The 26,184-nt window shown below is 43.5% G+C and overlaps 1 protein-coding gene across 4 annotated transcripts in view; it reads left to right on the forward strand.

Moving 5' to 3' along the window:
* SLC43A1 (solute carrier family 43 member 1) overlaps nt 1–25,394 on the forward strand; it is a 46,322-nt gene extending 20,928 nt beyond the window's left edge. For all 4 annotated transcript variants that reach the window (XM_081938062.1, XM_081938063.1, XM_081938061.1 and 1 more), the window contains 10 exons: nt 10,829–10,921; nt 11,595–11,728; nt 16,412–16,593; nt 20,253–20,399; nt 20,987–21,022; nt 21,619–21,757; nt 21,880–22,021; nt 22,197–22,270; nt 22,976–23,099; nt 24,204–25,394. In XM_081938062.1, the coding sequence (XP_081794188.1) occupies nt 10,829–10,921; nt 11,595–11,728; nt 16,412–16,593; nt 20,253–20,399; nt 20,987–21,022; nt 21,619–21,757; nt 21,880–22,021; nt 22,197–22,270; nt 22,976–23,099; nt 24,204–24,377 (1,245 nt within the window). In that variant the 3' untranslated portion in view covers nt 24,378–25,394. The remainder of the gene's footprint in view (nt 1–10,828; nt 10,922–11,594; nt 11,729–16,411; nt 16,594–20,252; nt 20,400–20,986; nt 21,023–21,618; nt 21,758–21,879; nt 22,022–22,196; nt 22,271–22,975; nt 23,100–24,203) is intronic.
* Nucleotides 25,395–26,184: the final 790 nt, after the last annotated feature.

Here is a 26,184-nt window from a genome sequence, read left to right on the forward strand (position 1 = left end):
AATGGTGCGCTGGCGATGGTCACGGGCAGCTGGGCTTCGATGTCCTTGAAACGGATTTGGAATGTGCCTTGGCCCACGATGGGGACTTGGTTCCCCTGGTAGTCTCGTAGCAGGACGTCTGGAGCACGTAGTTGGCTCTTTCTGAGGCTAGGGATAGCCTGTTTCATGGATGCCCATGAAATAATCGTCAGGGTCGATCCTGTGTCAACTTCTATCTCGCAAGGTGAGCCCTCCAAGAGGACTGTGACTCTCAGCCTTTTTGGCCGCTTAGGGCAGACCTGATGTATTGTGGTGAGATACGTTCGCAACTCCTCTCTCTGGGTCAACTCTATCTCATCGTCTACATCCTGAAAATACTCTCGTTGAGCGTCTTGATAGAACGCTCTTTCAGCTCTTTGTGTGTATTCTCTCTGGGGGATACGCTCGCTCAGCTCCTTGTGAGTAATCTCTCTGGGGATACGCTCGCTCAGCTCTTTGGGAATTTTCTCTCTGGGTATACACTTGTGGATTTCTCTCTGGGCGCCCTTTCTGATTCCGCCAAGCCCCTGGGTTGGGTTTCTGTTGGCGGTACATGGGTGGCTGCCATGAGGCAGGGACTCCGCTCCGGCACACTCGTGCGATGTGCCCAAGTTTGTTGCAGTGCGAACAAACAACGTTCCTGAACCTACAAGTAGACCTGGGGTGATTCCCTCCGCAACTTGCGCAGGGCGGCAAACGGGATCCGGGTCTCCCCCCAGGCCTCAAGTGACTGCTCTGCATCATGTGACTGTCCTCGAACTCGGGATTCTCGTAGTCGGGGCTTGTGTCCTCGTAGTGTACTCTGGTTTGTCTTGGTGCTGGCTGGTTTACGTTGGCCCCTCGTTGTATGGTCACCGATGATTTCTCCGCTGACTCTGACGTTCTTGCTTCGTTTAGCGCTATCTGTAGGGTTAAATTCGGGTTTGCCAACAGCTTCTTTTGTAGTGAAATGTCTCTTAACCCACAGATGAGCTGCGCTAAGATGTGCTCATCCAGATCCCTGAACTCGCAGTGAGTTGCTGCTTTTCGTAGGGCTGCAACATATTGATTTATGGATTCTCCCGCCTTCTGGTTCCTCGTGTTGAATTCCTTGCGGCAGACATGGCGGGAAGGTTTTGGCCCGTAATGAGTTTGCAGGGCCTGTTGCAACGCCGTCCACGATACTGCCTGTATTGGAGTAGGCGCGGTGAGGTCTCTGGCCGTATTGAAGACTTCCTTTCCGCAGTAGCCGAGGAAGATGTTTTTCTTCCTCGCGTCGGTGATCCCCGTGTATTCGTTCGCTTCAAGGAAACACTTGAAACGAATCATGAAGGCTTCCCATTCGTCGTTTGCTGGGTCGAAAGGAGCGGGGGGAGCATGCATCGCCATCTTCTCTGTTTGAATTTGCCGCGCTGCGGTGATCTGAGATGGCTGCCGGAATTTCTGCCGAATTCCTGGGCTGGATCAAATCCGGAGATTCTGGAGGTAGCGTTCTTCGTCCTATCTGCCTCTCGATCCCACCTTCGTCGCCAATGTTAGATCTGGGCAGCGAGAGGACAGACTGCGGACACGAAGTGACTTATCAGCTCTTTATTAATAGTAGTAGTGATCCAGCTTGCTCTGTGGTCGGAGGGTTCCCCTTTTATAGGGATCGGGTACGCCCCTCGACCAATCAGAACGATACCTGTTTCCTGCTGTAGCAGCGGACCAGAGAGGAGACTTGCCACGATATATGCTAATATCTAACAGGAACTGGTGGATATCTGCCTGAAAAATCATGGGGAATCACTTGCTTGATTCCAGAATTTATAAGTCATCAAGTAGTTTGTGGACATAGATATGAGCATCTCTTTACAAAAACATAATGACCTATGAGAATATGTGCCCTGACTTCATGATTTTATAGCTGCACCATAAAGTTGCATCCCCACCCACATGGGCAGCCTGAGCAGGCGGGGGTATGATCTCTGAATTGATAGTGACTTATCTCTGTATTTAGAAGGGTCTGTGCAAGACACATAATCGTAACGTAATCATATATGCGTGACCAGTCTTTTGAACATGGTTTTCAAGGAGGCATTGTTTTTACAGCGGGCCTTGAACCAGTCTCTAGAAAGATGCTGAGTTTTCTCCACAGGCTTGTTTCTTTAGCTATTCTTATGCTGTTGACCTATTTGCCCATCACAGCTCTTCTATTATTGTTGTCCTAATGGCTGCTCAAAAGTACGAAGCTCATAGAATTTCCCTGAAAATTTGCTTGTCTTTCTCTTTCTCTCAGAGTTCTTTATTACAGTAAAAAAAGCCAAAAATAATTTTAATAGTGATCATCTCTGATTAAAAATTCTCTGCATTAAGCAACGAGCAGCAGACTTTGAACATTTTTTTTTTGCAAATGAAAGAAGTGCCAATGATTTAAATGGGGCATACTCCCTTGTAAGTTTGAAACTGGACTCTATTAAGCAGCTCTCTGAACCAATCCAACTGCAAATAAATAGTAAAGATGACACATAGGTTGCCCATAGCCAACAGTTTACATGTGGCCATTTCTCCACTTTTCCCCCCAAATTATACTGCCCAAGTTTAGTGACACAACCATAGCTTTTCAGCAACAGAGTTCTCTGACCATTTTGTTCATTAAAGGTAAAGGTTCCCCTCACACATATGTGCTAGTCCTTCCCGACTCTAGGAAGCGGTGCTCATCTCCGTTTCAAAGCTGAAGAGCCAGCACTGTCCGAATATGGCTCTGTCGTCATGTGGCTGGCACGACTAAACGCCGAAGGTGCATGGAATGCTGTTACTTTCCCACCAAAGGTGGTCTCTATTTTTCTACTTGCATTTTTATGTGCTTTTTGAACTGCTAGGTTGGCAGAAGCTGGGACTAAGTAACGGGAGCTCACTCCATTACGTGGATATTTTCCATAATGAGAGACAAAACTGATGTAATTAGCTTCCATGACAGTTATGATATATATTTCTTCCTTAACTTTTCTTCTCCCCTCCCCCCCAAATCCCAAACCCCAGACCCTTGGCGAGAAAAGTCACATTACCAGCCACGATACCTGTGGTTGTCAAAGGCTGAAAAAAAAATTAAACAACTCTAATGTCTGGCCCTGCTTTAAAACTATTGCTCACTCCAACAATAGGCAATTTACAAAATATCCATGGCTTTTCTTGGCACAGGAGTTTGCTTTTGTAGAATAGAGAATAAATATAGCATTGCTTTGGAGCCGAACAACTAGGGAGTAGAATAAAATCTTTGTGTCCCTTTGAAAGGCTGAGTGTTTTTTCAGACAAATTAAAAAAAAACATTCGTGCACAAGGAAAACATACATTTGGAATATTAGTATATCTAATCAATTAGATAAGGTAGTAAGTTTTATCTATATAGTACTAAAACTCTTATTGTCATGGGTTTTAATTGGATGAAACAGTGTATCATAGGTAACAGTGTTTAAACTGAGATATCTCAAATGGGTTAACTTACAGAATGTGTGCAAAATCCAGACCCATGACTTGAGGGAATAAAATTGGGAAGGTTGTGGTTGCTTCAGGCTGATGCTGTGATTTGGGATGCTGCTTTCGTCATGTGATGTTCATTTGGAATATTCTTTAACAGTTTCCAAGCCACTCTCATAATCCCTTGCTTCCACCCCCACCCTCCAGCAGCAGCCATTTCCCTGCCTGCTGGGAAGGCAGGAAGGAAGGAAGGACGAATCCTCCCTCACACACATCCTATTCAGCCCATTCCAATCCTCCCATGGGTGTGTGCCACCCCCTGAGTGCCTTCCATGATTCGCATCACCCCCTTTGAGTGTCTTCCCTACCACACAATACATGTTGTGCTCTCCGATGACAGGGTGGGAAGGAATGAAGGAGGAAGCAGAAAGAAGGGAAGGATGCAAGGAAGGAAGGGAAGAAGGAGGGAGAAAGAGAAGGGAGGAAGAATGGAAGGATAGCATAAAGGAAAAAAAGGAAGAAAGAAATGTCAGAATGACAGGGAAGGAAAGGAAGGAAGGAAGGAAGTGATTCCTAGTGCTCCTTACCAGCTTCTCACAAGAACATTCAATGAGAAAGCCAGCAGGAAAGCAGAAGTTGCTCCTGTTTCTGTTACTATTTGCCAGTTCAGTTTCTCTGATTAGGTAAGGAAATACCTCTGAAACGATGACACAATAGGGCATGGGATGTCTAGTATTTCCTAACATGCCAGATTTCTCTTTTTCTGTTCTGACCATTATCCACTTATGTGATCCTCTATCATCAGATAGAAGTGCTTATCCCCCCCCCCTTTATTTACTAGAGGTAAATCCAAAGCAAAACAAAATGTTATAGGTTAAAAGCATTAAAAATCTGAACATTGTTCCTTTGAATCACAGTTAACACCCACATGCCTATGAGATTTTTATGTTAAATCTGTCTCAGCCCTACTGACTCTCATTAGCATTTCTCTGTGCTGGTATAATTTAAGTAATTTACAGAAATAACAAGTGAATTTAAATATCTGTAGTTGTAAAATTTAGCAAGTTTTAACCCTTGTGTAACAAATGGTAGAATGCAAACATACAATTTTAAACATCTCTCTCCCTCCCTCCCTCCCTCCCTCCCTCCCTCCCTCCCTCCCTCCCTCTCTCTCTCCCTCCCTCCCTCCCTCCCTCTCTCTCTCTCTCTGTTACATGTGTTTCTAAATCTTCCTTGTTGGGCTGTGTGTATATGTGGCATAAGCTGTATGGGTTGTGTGGTGTATGTCACTCTGGTTAGCTGGCAGATGTCATGAGCCTCTTCTCCTGCCTGAGATTCCTTGAATGCCATGTTTTTATGAGACAACACTCTGACATTTGGGTGACCAAAGATATCCTGTGCCTTTAAGAACCATACAAAAGAGAGGTTAGTGGCACTTTATCAGCTAGGGCTCAAAGATATGTATCTGTTGGAATTTCCTGCTGTTCACCACTTATAAAGGCACAGGGTGGCTCTGGTCACTTCAGGTTCTGCAAAGCCCACATGTAAGGATTGTGACCTTGGCAGGAAGTTCTCTCTCCCTGTTTGCTTGTCCAGGTGATCTGACCAACAGCTCTTACAAGCCCTCTGCTGTACCCCATTGCAAAATGCATAAGAAAGACATTGCGCATACATACAAAGATTATACCTGCTTCACTAGGAGACAGAGGCATCTTTTGGAATAGGCAGAAAAACACCCTCAGGGCACAGGTGGGGAGTACCAGCCAATGAGCAGGCAGAATAAAGGGCGACACCTTTCCCCTTTGCCTTGGAAAGAGAGATGTATTTTAGGGAACTGGAGAAGGAACTCTGTTTCACTGTTTACCCAAATCCAATGTTAGGTTTGGCACCATGACTTCCTTAGAGCTGTTCTAGAGGAAAAGAAACGAGCTTAAAACTGATAATACAGGTAGTCCTTGACATTTGTTTAGTGACCCTTCCAAGTTACAACAGTACTAAAAAAAGCGACTTACGACCCTTTTTCACACTTACGACCATTGCAGCATCCCCATGATCACGAGGTCAAAATTTGGGCGCCTGGCAATTGGTTCATATTTATGAGGGTTGCAGTGTTTTTGTGAACCTCTGACAAGCAAAGTCAATGGGGAAGCCAGCTTCACTTAACAGCTGTGTTAATTATTTTAACAACTGCAGGGATTTACTTAACCAATGTGGCAAGAAAAGTAAAATGGGATGCTTAGTTGTCTCATTTAGCAATGGAAAATGTGGGCTCATTTGTGATTATAAATTGAGGGCTACCTGTTAACATCACCCCTGCATAATCCAACAGCCTCTCAATCTGAGTGATTGTTTAGGGCTTAATTTTGAAGACTCCTGGAATGCTTTAATGTCCATCCCTTGATTTCCTAGCCTGTGGATTTTCTGGACTTCAGGGATTTGGGTTTCTTTTTTGCATTTCTATTGGGAAGAAGGATGTGACACCTCCTTTACATCTGCTCCAGTGGTGGGTTGCCAATTTTGTTACTACCGGTTCAGGCGCGCTTGTGCGCGTGCACAGAAGCATCCAGGCAGGTGGGCGGAGCCTCCCACCTCCACTACTACCGGTTTGCCTAATCCAGGCTGAACTGGGAGCAACCCACCTCTGATCTGCTCTCTTGCTTTGCTCGGACTATTTCTTATTGAGACTATTATTCTCTGCAGAGTTGGCTAGCCTGTTAGAGTGGTCTGCCCCACCCCTCCCTCTCCCCAGAGGTTGATGGGTTTCAGATTTTTCAACTAGTGCAGTTCGTGTATCTTTTGATGATTTGGCTGCCTGTGGAATATAGAGATTGATTGTTGCCCCTTGAACATTTTCTCCCATGTCATACAGCCTGTTCAATCCCTTGATACATATGAGGGCAAGTCAGGCAGTGACGTGCAGTCAGGTGAGGCAAGTGAGGCACAGCCTCACCGCTCTCATCATGAAAAGAAAAAAATATGTAAAAGGAAAAAGCTGAGCTAGTTGCTGCCTCACCGTGGATGACTCTGCTTAACTGTTAAAAAAAGCCTCTAAAAAGTCCCCTCTACTATGAGGCAGGAGAATTGCATGCCTCATCTAGTCTGACTTAAGACATTTTATGATCACTCAAGCAGAGTTAAGCAAGGGTTAAAAGCCTAAAAATTCCTGACGTAGGTGAGGAACGCAGTTCTCCTGCCTCATAGTAGACGGCACTTTTTAGAGGCCTTTTTTTTCAGTTAAGCAGAGCCATCCACGGAAGCCAGGCAAAGAGCCATGCTGTAGCACACACACTTTCCCCCAGCCTCTTTCTTTTGGAAGGCTCGGATCAGCTCCCCTCCGGCTTCTCTTCCTCTCCTCTCACCCCAGCCTGCCTGCAGGAGGTGAGTGGGTGGGCTTTATTGCATTTCAGCCATTTCCTACCCAGACAGCAGGCTGCATTTGCAATGGTGGAGGTGTTTGGGGAAAGCAGCAGGGGAATGGGGGGGGGGATGGAAGAGGAGCTGCTTTCAAGCAACTGGAAAAGATATCCAATCCAACTTTTGTGTTTGTGTGTGTGTGTTTGTTTGAGAGTGAGTGAGAGAGGGAAGGGGGTAGGATAGTCCAATCCAACTTGTGTGTGTGTGTGTGTGTGTGTGTTTGAGACAGGGGGAGGAAGGGAGAGAGGGAGGAAGGAGGGGAAGGGAGAAGAAAAAGAAAATGAAAAAAAGAAACCTATTTCGCAAAGGAGAAAAACAATGCTGTCGTTTTAAATCGGAACTGAGCATGCCTGGCTGTGGAATTCTGGGAGTTGAAGTCCACAAGTCTAAAAATATTTGAAACCCACCACTGTGTCTGTGCCTCACCAGCCATAAACCTCACCGCACGTCGCTGAAGTCAGGAGATGACTAATACACAAGTGGAGGAAAAACACATCCTGAATCTGATCAAACATAAGAGCTCATTATCAAACATACTTTGTGTTGGTGATGAAAGCACAAAGCAGTTTCTCTTCCAGCATTGCATCCCTTTCCAGTGTCACCCAGCACAGTTTTTCTGAATAGTTGAGGGTTGTTTGGGATCCAGCTGAATACAGATCGTAATCCTTGATGGCTAGCTGTGTCATGTTAACTGTTGAGCACAATCATAATTTAGACTCGGCAGCTTCAGACCAATTTGTAGATGTGTTCAGGGCTCGGTTTTCATTAGATTCCTTTGGATATTTTATTTTTAGGGCCTGTTAACACTGTTTGAATGTTTGAGCAATTCAGCCAGCCCCACATCTGTTTGCCTGTTATCCTTTATGGCTTATTATATTCAGCAGGAATAGCATGCTCAGTTTGGTCTGAAAGTTAGAAATCTTGCTTACATAACTGATCCTAACCTCATTAAATGAAGGTGTAGTGAGCCCATTTCTGGGAATAATATCGATGACTCTAGAAGATCTAAATAATTTTTAGGCCAGTGGCCAGCATTCCCTTCCTGGACAAGGATAATAGCTGATCGGTTGCAGATGCTGATGGACAGAATAATTTACTAGATCCACTTCAATCAGGTTTAGGGGTTTTGACATGGAAACTGCCTTGATAATCTTTGCCTGGAGAAGATGGAGGAGTGAAACTTCATTGATTCCCCAGCTTCTTTCAGCAGCTGACTATCAACCATGGAATCTTTCTGGAAACAACTAAACAGTTTCACTTTAGGTAGAACACCCTTGATGTGGTTCTCATTTTGGATGGATGGCTGCAAAAGATGATAATGGAGGCCCTTTGACTGACCATTCACAGGTTCCAGTGTATCCCCCATGTTGGTCAATACCTACATGGAACCAGGAACTTCATTTGGTAATGGACTGGATGATGAAGAACAACAGATTGAACCTCAATTCAGAGCAGACAGCGTGCTGTTAGTGATGTTTGTGCCCAGAGTCTGTTCTGAATGGTCTTTCATGTGCCTTAAAGGATCAGGTTCATAGCAAAAGGCTATTTGCAGATCCATATTTGACTGTAGAGGCCCAGGTTGTCAGGGGAAAAAAATGCCCTGGGGAAATCTGAGATCAATGGACCGTGGCTGATTCCCTTCCGCATATCTTTTGAGATATTGAGAAAAATAAAAGTCTTTAAAAGTATTCTAATTAATAAACAAACTTTAATAATAAAATAAAAAATAAATGAAACAGAAATAACTAATGGTTACATTTTGATAATGAAAATCTCCGGTTGCCAAGTTGGCAGCCGAACAAAGAAGAAGGGAATTTTGTTCTGGAATGTGTAAACGCATGCGCAATAAATCACTTTCAGATAAGAACTTTTTGTTTTATGACCTGCGCAATAAAGCTTTCTTAGTTTAACTCTTGAGTGTCAGTTTAGGCAGTTCAGGCCTAGCAAACTTTTTAACATCGTGACACAGGTAGCCTTTGTGGCATGTAGTTCCTTTATCAGTTTAGGTTGATATGGTACTGTAGCTACAGCCCTAACTGGATAGATGTACAGTAACTTCAAAACAATAGTTCTACATATTTCTTGTTGGATTACTGTAATGGGATGTGGATGAAGCTACTCTGAGACGGCTCAGCAGCTTCATTTGGCACAGGACTCTGGTAGCAAGAGTATTGAAAGGAATTGGGCAATATAAATGGGTGGATGGCAACCGACTCAAGCTCAACCCCTCCAAGACGGAGTGGCTGTGGGTTCCGGCCCCCCGGTTCAACCAATTGCTTCCATCTTTGGCCATTGGGGGCGTACAACTGGCCCCCGTGGAGCGGGCGCGCAATTTGGGCGTCCTCCTGGATGCTCGGCTGTCCATGGATGACCATGTGACAGCCGTGGCAAGGGGGGCATTCCACCAGGTTCGCCTGGTGCGCCAATTGCGCCCCCTATTGAACCGGGATGCCTTACGCACAGTCACTCATGCGCTGGTGACGTCTCGCCTGGACTACTGCAATGCTCTCTACATGGGGCTTCCCTTGAGATGCACCCGGAGACTGCAGTTGGTCCAGAATGCGGCCGCGCGGGTGATTATGGGGAGTACAAGGTACTCCCATGTGACACCTCTCCTGCGCGAGCTGCACTGGCTTCCTGTGGTCTATCGGGTGCGTTTCAAGGTTCTGATTACGATCTTTAAAGCGCTCCATGGCACAGGACCTAGCTACCTGCGGGATCGCATCCTGCCCCATACATCCCTACGACCAATTCGCTCGCACAGAGAGGGACTTCTCCAGGTGCCGTCTACCAAACAGTGTCGGGGGGGGGGCGACGCCTAGGAGCAGAGCCTTCTCTGTGACGGGCCCAGCCCTGTGGAATGACCTCCCCCCTGATATCAGGACTACCTCTGACCTCCGCTCCTTCCGTACAAAGCTCAAGACCCACCTCTTCCAATTAGCTGGCCTGGCTCAACCATAGTTTTACCTTATCGCTCCTGACGGGCTTTTTAAATCTTGTAATTTAATTGAGGGTGTTTTAAATTGTCAATTTTAAATTCTATTTTATATATTTGTTACCTCCTCCATGTATATGTGTACGTACGTGTATGTGTTTATTTTTATATGTATATGTATTGTTCATTTGTATATTTTATGTGTTTTTATTATATGCCGCCTCGAGTCCTTTAGGAGAGGGTGCGGCTAACAAATAAAAATTTATTATTAATTTATTATTATTAAATACATCATGTCAGTTCTTTTTGATCTCCATGGTCATGCAGTTTATTTCCACTTCAAGACGCTGATTTTAGCCTTTTATAAGTTTGGGACTGTCGTATCTGAAGGAATCCCTCTTCCAATAGATTTTGACCTGACAAGGTCATCTCAAGGGACTTTGGAAAGGTCTCCCAAGTGAGCTATTATTGACTCAGTGCCAGGCAAATATATTTTTGTTTCCCCCAGTCTTTTAATTATAACGGCGTGATTTTTAGATCTTCTGTTGCTACCTTTCTTATGATTTTGTTATAAATTCTGTATATTACCTATAACATTTTAATGTACAATATACTTTAAGCAACTTGTTATTGTTTTAATTGCTGGTTTTTATGCTTTGAGATTTTTAAGGCAGTAGTATATAATTTTAAAATAAACATTGTATTAATTAATGCTACTATCGTAGGCCACTTAGTTCATTGGGTCTTGGCTTCTGAGTACACAAGTGAAGCTTTGCACTATAAATTGTTAGGCAGTGATAATACATGTGGTTTGAATATTTATCTTTGATGGAAAATCAGAATTTAGAAGAAGTGGGAATGATTTAGATGAGAATATGGAAAATAAAGAAGGATCCAGCTTTTTGGGTTACCGTTAGGGTTATAGTCTACAGAAAATAAAAGACTCTAAAAGAGAGTAACTTGAAAGGGAATATATTTCAGACTAGGGAATATATTTCTGTTTATTGTCTTTTTGTATCTCTTTAGCTGCCCAACATGTTTGGAAACTTGCGTTCTACTTTCATGGCACTCTTGATTGGCTCTTATGCTTCTTCTGCTGTTACTTTTCCTGGAGTTAAGGTATGTAGTAGAACTGGATGATGCAGCAAGGAACGTCCTAATCCCAAATTCCTGATCTGGAGAGTCAAAGGCAGCTGTGGGTTGTATGTCTGTATGCTTCTCTCTTGGCTGATGAGACAGAAAGCTTTTCTTCGTTAGGCTGGGAGAGACACTTGAGGAATCCAGATGTGTGGTCTACCAGCAAAGGATATTTTACCACTGGGAAGAGGAAGGGAGAGTAAAATCAGGCCTGATTGACAAATCACCTGTCATTCCAAAGGTGCTTTTCAAAGGGCAACTGGACTTCCTTGTTTTTTCCCCTTAAAAACATTCTGTTTCTCATCCAAGAAGCTTCTTCAGTTCTGAGAGTGAGAAGCAGAATGTTTTCAAGGAAAACAAACAAGAAAGTCAAGTCGTCTTTGGAAAAACACCTTTGGAACAACCATAACCTGAATGATTGAGAATCTCCATAGACATCATCTGTCATTGTTTCCCAAGCTTAGGTGAAGAGATGGGTGCACCTTCTCAACTGTGTGCACAGAATCCACAGGAATTGCTTTCTGTATAGGTATTAGAGAATTCACTAGCCTCTTCTATGCCTACTTATTGGAATGTCTAAAGCCATCCCATCTTTTCTCTGTGGCTTTTCTACCATTCCTCACATTTATTTTGCCTCTTGTCCTGTTGCTATTAGCTGATCTATGATGCAGGAGTTTCCTTCATTGTTATCATGCTTGTCTGGTCAGGCCTGGCTTGCCTCATCTTCCTCAACTGCATGATCAACTGGCCTAAGGAGTCCTTCCCAGCTCCAGAAGAAGCCAATTATACGTAAGTAGGAATTTCATGGCAATGTAGCTCTAACTAATCAAAATTATACCTGTTTTCTACAGGGAAACCATTAAATCAAATCAAACCTCTATTGTCAATACACAACATGTGTACAATGAAATTGAATGACCCTCCCTTGGTGCAGCTTCCCCCACCCCTAAGACACAGAATACATATCAATAACTCACTAAGTAAAAGAAAAAGAAATCCCTAAACCCAAATAAGTAATAACTAGCACACATTCCCATATACATATATGCACATAATTACACCGGTATAAATAGGTTGCTTGTTGTGCTGGCCCTGCAAGTCTATCATATTAAACCTGATTGTGGTGTTATGTTGTATTCAAAAGTCTGATGGCCCATGGATAAAAGCTATTTTTCAGCCTATTCGTTTGGCTGGCTATGCTTCTATATCTCCTGCCTGATGGTAGGAGAGTAAAGAAGTGCTGATCAGGGTGTGAATCATTCCTGAGGATTTTCCTCACTCTGCTAAGGCAGTGGGTCCTGGCAATTTCATCCAGTGTGGTCAGGGGGCAGCCCATGATTTTTTGTGCTCATCACTCTCTGTAATGCCTTTCTGTCCGCTGCGGTCAAGCCAGCATACAGTACCATAGCACAATATGTGCAGAAGCTTTCTATCGAAGTCCGATAAAAGGAAGTCATCAGTCATTGTTCCACTTGATTTTTCCGCATGACCCAAAGGAAATGGAGTCTCTGTTGAGCCTTCCTGACCACCTGGGAGGTATTATTTTTCCAGGTGAGATCTTGGCTAAGGTGCACTCCCAGGAATTTGAAAGAGGAGACCCTCTACACAGTCCCCCCTTGATGTAGAGTGGGGCAAACCATCAGGTAAACAGAGTGCAGGAATGATGATTCTCAAGAATTTATATTGTGGCTCTTCTCCCTCCTTATTGCAGACACTGCACCAATCTATCCCCATCAGGTGTGCTCTATTTATTACCCTTAATTTCTGCCTATTTGCCACGTTCATTAGAAATTTTGGGAGTTAAGAAGCACATCAGCTTGTGGACAGTTACAGTACATTACGCTAAATGGAAGTTGGGCTGATATGCAATCTCTTTCCTGTCAGGGTCAGCATTCTCTGCTTTAGTATCTTAAGTAGTCCTATTAGAGAGAGATGTGTCAGGTTCTTTTTTTTTCCAACATTTTTTTTATTTTTAAACATAAAAGACAACATTAAAAAAATTTCATCCATTACATACAGCATGTCGTTTGATTACAAGTGTTTTTGCATCCGTATTTTCGATTACATATAGAATCACAGATTTTCCTTCTAATATAACCAAAAACTCACTTTCATTGTATAGCATATATTCAATTACGATTAATATTTCTTTCTTTTCAATAAACTTAATTCTCTTACATTCTTGATTGTCTGCTTAATAACAACGTACCTTTATGTAATCATTGTCTCATTTTAAATATTTTTACAATATAAAAGAATTTACCAAGTTTATATATCTATCTATTTTCAACAGGATATCTTTATAGTATGCACTTAGAGTTATATATTATATTACCAATCCTCTATCAAATGTACATAAATTCATTATTATCTTTTTCCTTCATTTTATAACAAAAAATTCTAAATTATTCATATATATTTCAGTATTTCATTGTATTATTATTAGTCTATTTAACAACATTATTGTATTTTCGCTTTTCTCCTTCAATTAAAACATTGTATCGTTATTAGTCTATTTAACAACGTTATTGTATTCTCACTTTTCTCCTTCAATTAAAACATAAGTAAAACATTTTTCATTTCCAGGTTCTTTTTTCCAGCCACTGATAAAACAAATCCCATATCTTATAAAATTGCTCGTCTTCTTGTTCTCTAATTTCAAATGTCAATTTGCTCATTTCAGCGTACTCCATTTCTTTCGAATAACTTCTTCCTGTTTTGGTATCATTTCGTTTTTCCAGTTTTTTGCAAATATAATTCTAGCTGCTGTTAAAACGTTTACAATCAAATATTTTAAGTTTTTGTTGTAAATTTCTGGTATGATTCCCAGTAAAAAGATCTCTGGTTTAAGGTCTATGTGTTTGTGTATCATTTTCTCCAACCACATGTGGATTTTAGTCCAGTATCTTTTAGCTTCAATACAAGTCCACCACATGTGGTAGTATGAACCCGGTATTTGATGACATTTCCAACACTTTTCCGATTTATTCTTGGACATTCTTGCAATTCTCGTTGGGGATAGATGCCACCTCTAAAACATCTTATACAAATTTTCTCTATATGCAGTTGACATTGTCATTCTATAATTTTGTGGTAGTATGAACCCGGTATTTGATGACATTTCCAACACTTTTCCGATTTATTCTTGGACATTCTTGCAATTCTCGTTGGGGATAGATGCCACCTCTAAAACATCTTATACAAATTTTCTCTATATACAGTTGACATTGTCATTCTATAATTTTGAGACCACAATTTCTGCCATTTTTCTAAGTCTATCCCATACCCAAAGTTTTTCCCCCAAGCTATCATAGTTTCTTTAACTTGCTCCTCTTGTAATTTAGTCTCTAATAAATATCCATATAGTTTTTAATTACTTTTTCATCAGTACCTATTAAAATTTTATCTAATTCAGTCATTTCATTGTAAAGACCTTTTGATGTGTCAGGTTCTGTGGAGCTTCGGTCACAGACTTTGTTTCCTTCTGAATTGCTTTGGCTGTCTTTTTTAAAAAAAATATATTGCTATTATTTTTACATTTAAAACAATGCAGTACCGCAGAGTCAAAGTGACCATACATTCACATTATACACAATTAGCCTCAACCGTTAACTTAGCCTACTTAGTGCGTTATCTATCCTTCTGTCCAATCACAATATATAGTTTGTCCCAGTCTTGTCACCTTGTCTTATACCAATCAAAAAATCTGTTCCAGATTTCAAAATATTCGGATTCCCCTTTATTTTTAAGTTCAAGAGTGAGCTGATCTGCTTCCGCACAGGCCAACACTTTTCTGATTATATCTAGCTCTGATCGTGTGTTTTCTTTTTTCCAATACTGCGCAAAAGTTATGCACGCCGCAGTTAGTACATGTATAATGAGATAGAGTACATTTTTCTTAAACCCCTCCGGTATTATGCCTAGGAGAAAAATTGCTTTGGCATGCTTTTTGCTGCCATGTGCTGGCTTGATTTTGGGAAGTTTTTATTTTTATTTTAAACACTTAAACACATCAACAAAAACATACACATAACTTACAAACAACACCGGAACTGAGTGTTCCTTCTCACAGCAGATACCTATCGGTGCATCTTTAGTTATTGTTTCCCCTTCTATACATTCTAATTTTACATTTGTGGTCACCTTGTTTTTTACTCCTTTGCTTAGTTGTTTATGTTTAGTCATTTGTATTCAGACTATCATATTCCCTTTGTTATGTTGTGTATCTTTTTCTTACGTTTGTATATCTTAAATTTTTTTCCCTACCCTCTTAGCACTGTATCCTAATTCTTCTACTATACATTTTACATTTCCCGATTTCTTATTCCTTTTATTTCTATCATCTAACCATTTGTACCGTTTTTCGATTTTGGGAAGTTCTGTTCTTCTACCTTTTGCTAAAATTTACATCTTTTCTAAGTGTGCATTGCATAAAACTGGCTTGCTACTGGTTACTTAACTCTATGTTCTGTTTGGTTGATGATGAACAGAAAGCTTAGCATGCAGGGGAACTTCAGGCTTTCAAAGTGATTCTTACTTCTGTAGTATCCCCCTGGGTCAGAGACTCAGGGGAGAGATGAAAAAGATGGTATACCCAAACATCTGGCACTCTTCCTGAAACAGGCATAGTACACACACACACACCCATCCAAACCTTGGCAGGTTCCTAAAGGTGCCAGATGTTGATGCCAGCCTTGGCTCAGCTTTTCCTTTTGACCCCAAGGCATTTCTCTCAGGAGTTTGAAGAGAGGCTTGCTTTCCCTGGGAATAGTCCACAAGTCTTGAAGCTCCCCCTAATGCACTGCCTTGTATTTGGCTTGGGTCCCATCAGACTCTTCTAGTGCATGTTTTATTGTACCTCAGGCTCTCTTGTCCTTTTTTCACCTCTGTTTTCTGCCAAGTAGCAGAAATTAAGGGAGGGAAAACCCTTTTTTTTATCAGCTGCAGTAGAGAAAGCCCAGACTTGGTTTTAGCTAATATGAGGTGACATTACCAGGATCATTTTCTGACCACAGTCGTACATTATATACACCATGATTTGCATAATTGTAGTTTATTAAACAAGCAGCGTTTTATGCGATTAAGACAAAATTCATTTGCCATGCTTTTTAACTACAGTGGTCCTGTGTCCTTAATTATAAATGGCAATCCTTTATTTCGGAAACGTTTTAGATTTATTTAATTATTTATGTCCTCGCTTTTGCTCTTAAGTTTTCCTCTGTAAAGCAAAATTATAAACATAAACATTTTTTTTTAAATCCCTGCAGACCTCTTTCAGATTTGCCCCCTTTTTTGTGTTTGTCCTCTATTTTTCCCCAATAAAAGATGATCACTGTATATGTAACTCCTGAAGGCTGGGCTCACTTGAGAGACTACCAAAAGCCAAAGAGTCCACGTAAGGGCTTTGTTCAGTGTGTGAGTCCCACTCTACCTCTTTTCCTCCTCTTCCTCGATCCTTTATCTCTGAAACAGGAAGAAGATCAAACTGAGCAGCCTAGCTCTAGATCACAAGGTGACCGGTGACCGATTCTACATGCACGTGACAGCTGTGGGGCAGCGGCTAAGCCAGAGGGATCCGCAGCTGGAGGGGGGCAAAGAGGCACTCTACCCATCAGTGCAGGACCTCTGCCAAGGACCCACCAAATCTGCCCAGCGTGAGTCCTCCTCCTGCTTCGCCATCCTTCAGTTCAGTGAGAGAAGCTGGGCGGGGAGAGCATCTGGGCAAGGGGCCCTTTTCACAAAGCTTGCAGTTTAATTTGTCATGTGCCTGACTTGCAAGGCTGCTTCTGGGAAGGCTGCCGGGAGTTTGGCCTTCCTAAGAAGTGGGAACTTCCACAGTTTGTAGATTTGGCACTAAGATGTCTCTTCCCTCCAAGCTGTTCCTCCCCTCTCCAAATTTGGGCCTGTTGCATCAGGGGGAGTTGTTAGCTGTGGCTGCCACAGATGAGGACAGGCCCTGGCATCTGGCTCCATCTGTTGGCAGGATACAGCCCCTGCATTTTTGTTTGTTGGCTTTAGTCCTAATTTTGGAGGGAAACACCTCCTTCTAGGCAGCGGTGAGTGGAAAAAGAAAACAAAACAAAATTCAGATAGAAATAGGAATGATGTCGATCACCAGTCCAAATACTGTTTATTTGACCATACAGATAAGCAAGCAAGCCAACAACAACAACAACAACAACCCCCCCCCCAGTGTTGTAGTTGAATTAACTCTGCATTGTTTATTTATTTTTATTTTTATTTACTGAGCGCTTATAGACCGCCCCCTCTCCCGAAAGGGACTCGGGGCGGTGTACAGTCCATATCAGAAATACATCATAAAAATAACTATAAAATTAAACAATTAAAAATTATTAAATAGATAAGTAGATACGAAGGAGGATAAAAAAGGTTTAAAAGAACTGTACAGCTGAGTAAATAGTTTAAAACCCCTACAAATATCCCATAAAATTGAATTTAAAAAACAATTCCCCTAAAATACCAGTTGAAATATGTTTGCCAGGAGGTAGCAGTTATGATTATGCCAGGCCAGCCAATCGGAACAGGTGTGTCTTCAATTTTTGTTGGAAGGAGCGGAAGTCGGTGGTGGTTCTAATGTCGGGGGGGAGGTCATTCCAGAGGGTTGGGCCCATCACAGAGAAGGCCCTACTCCTTGGCGCCGCCCGTTGGCATTGCCTAGTGGACGGCACAAGGAGAAGTCCCTCCCTGTGAGAGCGAATTGGCCGCAGGGATGTATGTGGAGAGATGCGATCCCGCAGGTAGCTAGGTCCTGTGCCATGGAGCGCTTTAAAGATGGTGATCAAAACCTTGAAACGCACCCGAAAAACCACAGGCAGCCAGTGCAGCTCGCGCAGGAGAGGTGTTACGTGGGAGTACCTAGTACTTCCCATGACAGCCCGCGCGGCTGCGTTCTGGACTAGCTGCAGTCTTCGGGCGCGTCCCAAGGGAAGCCCCATGTAGAGAGCATTGCAGTAGTCCAGGCGAGACGTCACCAGTGCATGAGTGACCGTGCGTAGGGCGTCCCGGTCCAGAAGGGGGCGCAATTGGCGCACCAGGCGAACCTGGTGGAACGCCCCCTCTGCCACGGCTGCCACATGGTCGTTCCACAGGGGGCAATTGTTCGCCCCCTATGGCCAGCGATGGAGTCAGCTGGCTGAACCGAGGTGCCGGTAGCCACAGCCACTCAGTCTTGGAGGGGTTGAGTTTGAGTCTGTTGTCCCCCATCCAGACCCCGACAGCTTCCAGACATCGGGACATCACTTCGACAGCCTCGTTGGGGTGGTTTGGGGTTGAGATGTACAGCTGAGTATCATCAGCGTACAGATGATATTCAACCCCAAAACCACGGATGATCTCACCCAGTGGCTTCACATATGCATTGAACAGGAGGGGCGAGAGGACCGACCCCTGCGGCACCCCACAAGTGAGTGGCCTCAGGGTTGACCTCTGCCCCCCTGTCAACACACATTGCGTCCGGTCGGAGAGGTAGGAGCTGAACCACCGCAAAACGGTGCCTCCGACTCCCATCCCCTCCAGCCGGCGCAATAGGATACCATGGTCGATGGTATCAAAAGCTGCTGAGAGGTCTAATAGGACCAGGATAGAGGAACAACCTCTATCTCTGGCCCTCCAGAGATCATCAACCAACGTGACCAAGGCCGTCTCCGTGCTGTGCCCGGGTCGGAAGCCGGACTGGCGTGGGTCTAGATATTCGGATTCGTCAAGGTGTCGTGGAAATTGCTGTGCCACCACATTCTCAACAACCTTCGCTAGAAAGGGAAGGTTGGAGACTGGACGATAATTAGCTAGCTCCGTTGGGTCAAGTGAAGGCCTCTTGAGTAAGGGCCTCACCACCGCCTCTTTCAAGGCCATTGGTAAGGATCCCTCACCCAATGAGGCGTTCACCAGGCCCAGAAGCCACCCTCGTGTCACCTCCCAGGATGCCAGTACCAGCCAGGAGGGACACGGGTCCATTGAACATGTGGTGGGTCGCAGCCGTCCACGCAACCTGTCCAAATCCTCGGGGGCAACAGAGTCAAATTCCTCCCAGAATGGTCTCACAAGACTCACTGTTGACGGCTCGTCTGGTCCACTGGAGGGGGCCCATCCGCTCTGGATCTGAGCGACTGTGTCCTGCAGATATTCCCCAAACTCCTCTGCTCTTCCCTGCAAGAGTGCCCCCCGCGTCCTCTGCGACAAGAGGGAGCGGGTCACCCTAAACAGGGCGGCAGGGCGGTTATCCGCGGACGCAATAAGAGCGGCACAATGTTCTCTTAAAGGAACCCAGTCTTTTCTGTCTAGGTTTCTAGCAATCCTGTAGCAGTATAGGTTAGAATACGGGGGTCAAACTTGCGGCATCATGTTGCTGTCACATGACGTTTTGTGACGTTTTTCCCATTCATGCAGCTGGGGTGGGTGTGGCCTGTGCATAACGCAGCCAGCTTGCAGGCCACCAGTTTGACACCCTGGGTTAGAGCATCAGCCAGGGAAATAGTGAAACTTATTAAAAAACTAAGCAATGTGGCCAGTACCTTTGTGGACTTTGAATTCAATCCAGGTTTATAAATAATAGAAAAGGTTTATTTAATTGATTAAGAAACAAATGCTGTGAAACAAAAATCCTCTCTACTTGTAGGTAGTTCTCACTTAATAACCACAGTTGGGACCGACACAATCATTAAGCAAATCATCATGTGATCCCAACTACAATTGTACCACTGGCTTCTCCATTGACTCTGCTCATCGGAAGCTGGTTGAGAAGTGTGCTGATGGTGATTGTGTGACCATGGGATAATCCATTGGTTGCCAATGCCCTTTGGTTACGAAGTGCCCCATGTTAATCACATAATCACAGGGACGCTGCACTTGTCACAAGTGAAAGGACTAGTCGGAAATATTTTCCGTGCCATTATGACTTGAATGGTCACTAAACAGGGGAGTTGCTCAGTGAGGACACCCTGCGTTAAGCATCACTGCCTTTCTGTTATAAGCCTCCTGAAGTACTGCATAGTCTGCCCAGCTGAAATCACCAGATCTCTTCCTAAGAGATCATAATCTCTGACCCTGAGGTGAATCTTTATTACCGACCTTGTTGAAAAGCAGAGGGCTAAGAAAGGATTGCTTAGATCAGTCTTTCTCGGTCTGATGCCAGATAGATTGGCTGGGACAGCTTGCTTTTTCTTGGATGCCATAGTCATAAAGCACCTTATGGAGACACAATTCAATTCCTCCGTACTAAGTAAAGCGGAAAGGATGTTTGTTTGTTTGTCCGAAAAGCATTCTAATCACCACAACGTCTTCCTTCTGGCTGCAGGCTCCATCCCCTTCTGCCGTAGTGTCTGTTCCCCCATCTTTCTGTGGAGCCTCATCCTAATGGGCATGACGCAGTTGCGAATCATCTTCTATATGGCAGCCATGAACAAGATGCTGGAGTTCCAGGTGACGGGTGGCGTGGACCCAGGTGAGCTCAATGGGAAAGGGCGTCTCTGGAAACAATGCAGGAGAAAAAGGAAGCAATGGGAGGAAGGGCGTTTCTCCCTGCTTAATGAACTTCTAGTTCAGTGATGGCTAACCTTTTTGTCCTCGCATGCTGAAATCGACAGCGTGCGCACATGCCCACACCCACAATGCAAAGTGCCCCATCCCCTGCGTATGCACACGTGAACCCCCCGTGCTCCCCCCCCCCCCCACTGATGAGTGTGACACCCCCATGCCCCATTTTGGGCCTAGTAGGCCTCCTGAAGCCTCTTGTGACCAAAAAGGGGGTGCAGGGTGCGTACGCTGCCCCTCCATGCTGCCCCCACCCCTGCACATGCAACTCCCTCTCTCCCACACATGCACGTGGTCTCCCACATATGCAACAGAGACCCGAAAACCAGTTAGCTGGCGGGAGCTGAGCTGGGCGACAGCTTGCTTGCTCACAGAGAGGGCTCCGCGTGCCACCTGTGCCAGAGGTTCGCTATCATGGTTCTAGTTGAAAGTTCTATCCTGAAAAGAAAATCTGATTAACCTGATGAGGCCTTTTTCTTTCTTTCCTTTTTATTCCAGTGCCAAAAGAATTGAAAGATACAGCCGAGAAAACAGGCAGGAGCCTTAATTGCCTGGGGCTAAGATAGGTCTCTCAAAGTATATGTGTCATGTAATCTTATAAAGGACTTCTGCATTCAGTTCTCTGTCTAAGCTTTAAGGTGAAATCCTCCATTTCCTAGGAAGCAAACCTTCCAAATGTCCTTCCAAAAATTCTAGCCATTGCTGTGAGCTCAAGCACTGCCAAACATATGCCCCCTTTGTATTTCTCTGATTACTGGGTAGTTGTAGGGGGATGATTTTTCACATTAGCGAAATCAAAGTGCTGAGAAAGCAGAACCATCATTATCCCTGTGAATGTTAACAGGAGCTTCCTGTAATGGAATGGGAGGCGCAAGGCAAAAGGGATAAAATGATGGTCAGCAGGGTTGATCCAAGTGTGTAACTAAGCTGGACCAGAGAATTCCTGCTGCTCCGAATGTTTCATTTCTGTTACGATGTGATTTTGTACTTCTATCCCATCCTCCCTGCCCCTCCCCCACCCCAAACTTAGAATAATATGCTTTTATTTATTTGGGTTAGGGAAGGAACATTTCTCCTGGTTCTTTGAATTATATTCTCATTTCCTCTCTCCTTTCTTTTTTGTTGGACAGTCAGTTTCTACTCTTCCATCTTTGGTGTCATGCAGTTGTTATGTCTTCTCACTTGTCCCGTCATTGGCTATGTGATGGACTGGCGCATAAAGGATTGTGTGGATGCACCAGGAAATATAAACCGTGCTGGATCTATCAAGTGAGACTTGGATAATTTCCAAATGCCAAAAAAGCAAATGTAGAATGCAACCCATGCTTGAGGGTAGAGATACTGGGGCACTTAACAGAAGGACCAATGATGACTTTCCTTTATCTTCCTAGTCCTGAGGTGAAAGGAATTCCACCTAAAGTCCGCTACCTTAAGATCCAGAAACTCACCAATGCTATCCGAGCTTTTGTCACCACCAACCTTCTGTTGGTTGGGTTTGGTGTCACCTGTTTGATCAACAACCTTCCTCTGCAGGTAACTTCCATTGTGTTCTTTGTTCCTCTGATTTTCCCTAATATTTCCTCCCTTTGATAATGCTCTTCAGTTGCCTAAGTGCTGTTTTCCTACCCTCCTTAGCTCCTTAGCTTGTTTTTCATTTAATGACTCCTGTTGATTTCCTCCTCCTTTCTTTGTGACTTTTCCCCTACAGTATGTGACCTTCATTTTTCACACCATGGTGCGCGGCTTTTTCCATTCTGCCTGTGGAGCTCTCTATGCTGCTGTGTAAGTTATGCCACTGGTGGGGGGGGGATCTTTTGCACTTGAGAATGGGTGCAAGGGGACTGGCCTAATTTGGTAGAATGGTCTGCTACTCAGGTTAAAATGGGGTAGTCCTTCTAGTTTGAGCAGTGTAGTCTGTCCAAGAAGAAGAAAGCTGTGTGAGTTTGGCTTTCTTTTCTTGCTCACTGTCTTTTTTCCCAAGAGAGCAAATCTTCCCTAAGAATGGAAGTGAGTGAAGTAGAAGACGAGCATCGGTTAAATTTCTGTTCCAATTACTGAGTCTAAATACTGTTCATGGTTTTTAAACAAGAAGTGGCAGTTCATCTTCTTCTTACATTTTCCATTAGCATTTTCTTAATACACGTTGAATCCATTGAGGCTTCTAAATCTTCATAATATTGATAGATTGGACAGCTTTTGAGCAGGGTGGGGAACCTGTGGCCTTCTAGAGGTTGTTGAACTATCATTCCCAGCGTTCTCCATCATTAGACATATTGACTGGGCTGCAGAGAGTTGCAGTTTAGCAGTTTCTAGAGGACCACAAGCTCCCCAATGCTGAACAAGGGATAGATTTCCATTTCTCTAAACAAAATAGAAACTTGTGGTTATTAAGAATGGATATTTCTGTGTAGATGTTGGGGTAAGGGTTGTCAATAGCCTCTCTGGCTTTTTGAGAGTCATTTTCTTCGTATTATGTTTGATCACCAGGTACCCTTCCAATCACTTTGGTACATTGACCGGACTCCAGTCTTTGATCAGTGCCGTATTTGCTCTCCTCCAACAGCCACTTTTCATGACTATGGTGGGCCCATTACACAGGGATCCCTTCTGGGTGAGTTTCAGCTGTTTGAATGAAGATAGGAGTTTCTTGAAGAAGGAGCGTGGTGTTTTTTAACATCCAGTGTGAAATCCACTTCATTATTTAGAGTTACTAACAAACACTTGAGCAAGCTCTGTGCCAAGCTGATATGCTTCTTCCCATACTAACAATATGTTTGGGTTCTCAGTTTTCTTATTCTGTACTTTGCATATCAGTGTATCCCTTACCTTTTCCCCCCGCCCCCCAAAGCTGTTTTACCCAAACCAGTGGTGGGTTCCGGATCCCGTTGCAACCAATACGGTTGCAATTGGGCCCGGCATCCTCCACATGAACACACGCGTCATGCACATGCGTTGTACCTTCCAACAACGCCTCTTCAAGCCTCTGCGATGCTCCAGCTGCTTGGTGGAGCATTGCGCAGGCACTGTACGCGCCATCTGCATGCGCGGAAGTGCTGGAGGCTTTAAAGAACAGGTAAGGAGCTCGGGCGGGCGGGCCCTCCAGAGCACCGTACCGGAACGGTACCCAGTGCTCCGGGCAGGCTCCGGTATGCCTGTGTACCGCCTGCAACCCACCACTGACCCAGACCCAGATACATCCTATGTCTAATTTTCAATTCTCACTCCATATCAGCCACTTTCTAAAAAGGGTTTTTAAAAAGTGCTTCACAGATTTGGAAAAGAGAGATATTGGTGATGTCACATAAGTTCCACACAATTATTCTGACTGGTTTGTCATCTGATTTCTTCTCTGGGAAGTTGTTGCAGGATAGGGAGAACGATTCATGTGAGCATGTAGTAGTGCACCGTATTTTTTGGACTATAAGACGCACTGGAGTATAAGATGCACCATGATTTTGAAGAGGTAAATTAAAAAAAAGTTTTTGCACTCTGCAAGCCTCCCAAACCCTCTGCACACAAATGTATGTAATCCTATTTTGAAGTAAAGAATATTAACGCAAAATTAGGGCTTTGATGCAATCAAAGCAGTCTTCTTTCAGGAAGCTAGTCCAGAAACAAAACTAGCAATTTCGTACCAGTAACGATCACTGATCATAAATGGATATAATTAATGGCTGTGATGTTAGAGAAATGATCCTCCTTGCTTTATTCATAGGTGAATCTTGCCCTCCTTATCCTCTCATTTGCGGGCTTCCTCCTCCCCTGCTACCTCTTCTACTACCGCGACAAACTTATCCGGAAGCAAATGGCCAAAGATGGTGCTCATATGAAATTCCAGGACAATGCAGCTGCCAATGGCTTGCTGAACAACGAAGCCACCTCTTTATAAATCAGGCATGGGGAAAGTGGGGAGTTGTGGATGATGGAGAACTGAATGCAGAATTGGTTTGCCTAACAGATGGAGCAAGACGCCGTGAGCAAAGGGATGAGACAATACTGTGAGAACATTACATTTGGGAACTATGAAAATAACTGAGGTGCTTTTAATTCTCAACAAATGCCTATCTATATTTATATCTATATATTTTTATATAGAGAAACAAAACTCTATTTTTTTTGCAGGGTATTTTAAAAAGCTCAGTGATTTTTAAATAGACAATTAGAACATCAGACACTAAGCATTGTAGACCGAGAAGCATTTATGAAAAGATCTTGGATGAAGATTTGGCAGGCTGGAATACTGTAGGTAGCCCTCGCCAGTCATAGTTTTCCAGGGTTGTTTGGCCCTGGGGAGGAAATGGACTCTCACCATTTCCCTCCTCCCTGCCTGATAATTATGACAGAGAAAATCAGGGAATGTCTGCACCCCCCTAGAAGTCAATTGGAAGGGATTATTGTTTGTCAACAGTCCCAAGGTGTCCCTTGTGACTCTGTTCCCCTGGGTTTTGGCAACTAATGTTCGGGTGTCAAAAAATTCGATGCCACGTTAGATCATTGCTTGGTAATGAATGCAGCAGGTTGTGCCTTAGCCCCCAATCCTGTTTTGAGCTTTATAAGACAAGCCACCTCCCCTTGAATTGTCCCCCAGAGATGAATTTAATGGCCTTTTGAGTGCTGTGAATTTTTCCAGATATTGTTCTTTGATCTGTCTTGATTGCAAGTGTGACAAGGTTTGTGTACGACAGAAATGTAGGAAGGCATTGATTTAACAAGACTTGTGTCAGAAGAATAGAAGTGCCAATTTTTCATGACTGACTTTCTGCCTGGGCCCTTCCAAAATAAATTTTAAAATCCTAGCAACTGGATTTGCTCTGGTAGATCCCAGCCAAACTTTTTATTTATTTATATGGAAATTGTGTTGCTGCCTTTCTATTGAGAGCAAGTTGTGGTTTTTTTAAAAACAAAATAAAGCCATACAGTAATTCAACAATAAAATTAAATAAATTTCTGTGCAACATTAAAACCAATAAATGTCTTAAAAACTAAAGAAGCCAACTGGCAACTGAGCGATAAAATGTAGGTCGGTTAAAAATAGAAATGGTGGAAACATGGTTAAAAATGTTTTATGAGGTAGATAAAGTAGGATTTCACTGGACTGGGCCAACTGTGTATAAATTCTATATATAGGTATCCTTGGCCTATGACCCAACATTTCTGTGGCTATGTTAGACATTTGTGAAGTACATTTTGCCCCATTTTATGACCTTTCTCGCCACAGTTGTTAAATGAATCACTGGATGTTAAATTAATAACACAGTTGTTACTGTAAGTGAATGTGGCTTCCCCATTGACTTTGCTTATCAGAAAGTCACAAAAGGTGATCACATGACCCTAAGACACTGCAACCATCATAAATGCAAATCTGTTGCCAAGCATCTGACTGTGTTCTGTAACAGTCGTAAGTGTGAAAAATGGTCCCAAGTCACTTTTTTGAAGGGGTTGTTCTAACTTTGAATGGTCACTAAGTGAAGTGTTGTAAGTAGAGGATTACCTGTACTATAGAACCAACCCTGAAAATGTTTTAGGCCTACCCAAAAATACCTGCAAGTGTCCATTCTTTTCTCCATTTGGGAAAAAATGGAGGAGAACGCACTAATGGCTGTGGGTGATAAATATTCTATTCCAAAACAACAGAGGGGACAGGATCGTTCACCCCACTTTTGCAACTCTGGCAACTTCAACCTTAAAAGGTCAAA

The sequence above is a fragment of the Natrix helvetica genome (assembly GCF_964273705.1).
Source record: "Natrix helvetica genome assembly, chromosome: 1".
NCBI classification, from domain to species: Eukaryota; Metazoa; Chordata; class Lepidosauria; order Squamata; family Natricidae; genus Natrix; species Natrix helvetica.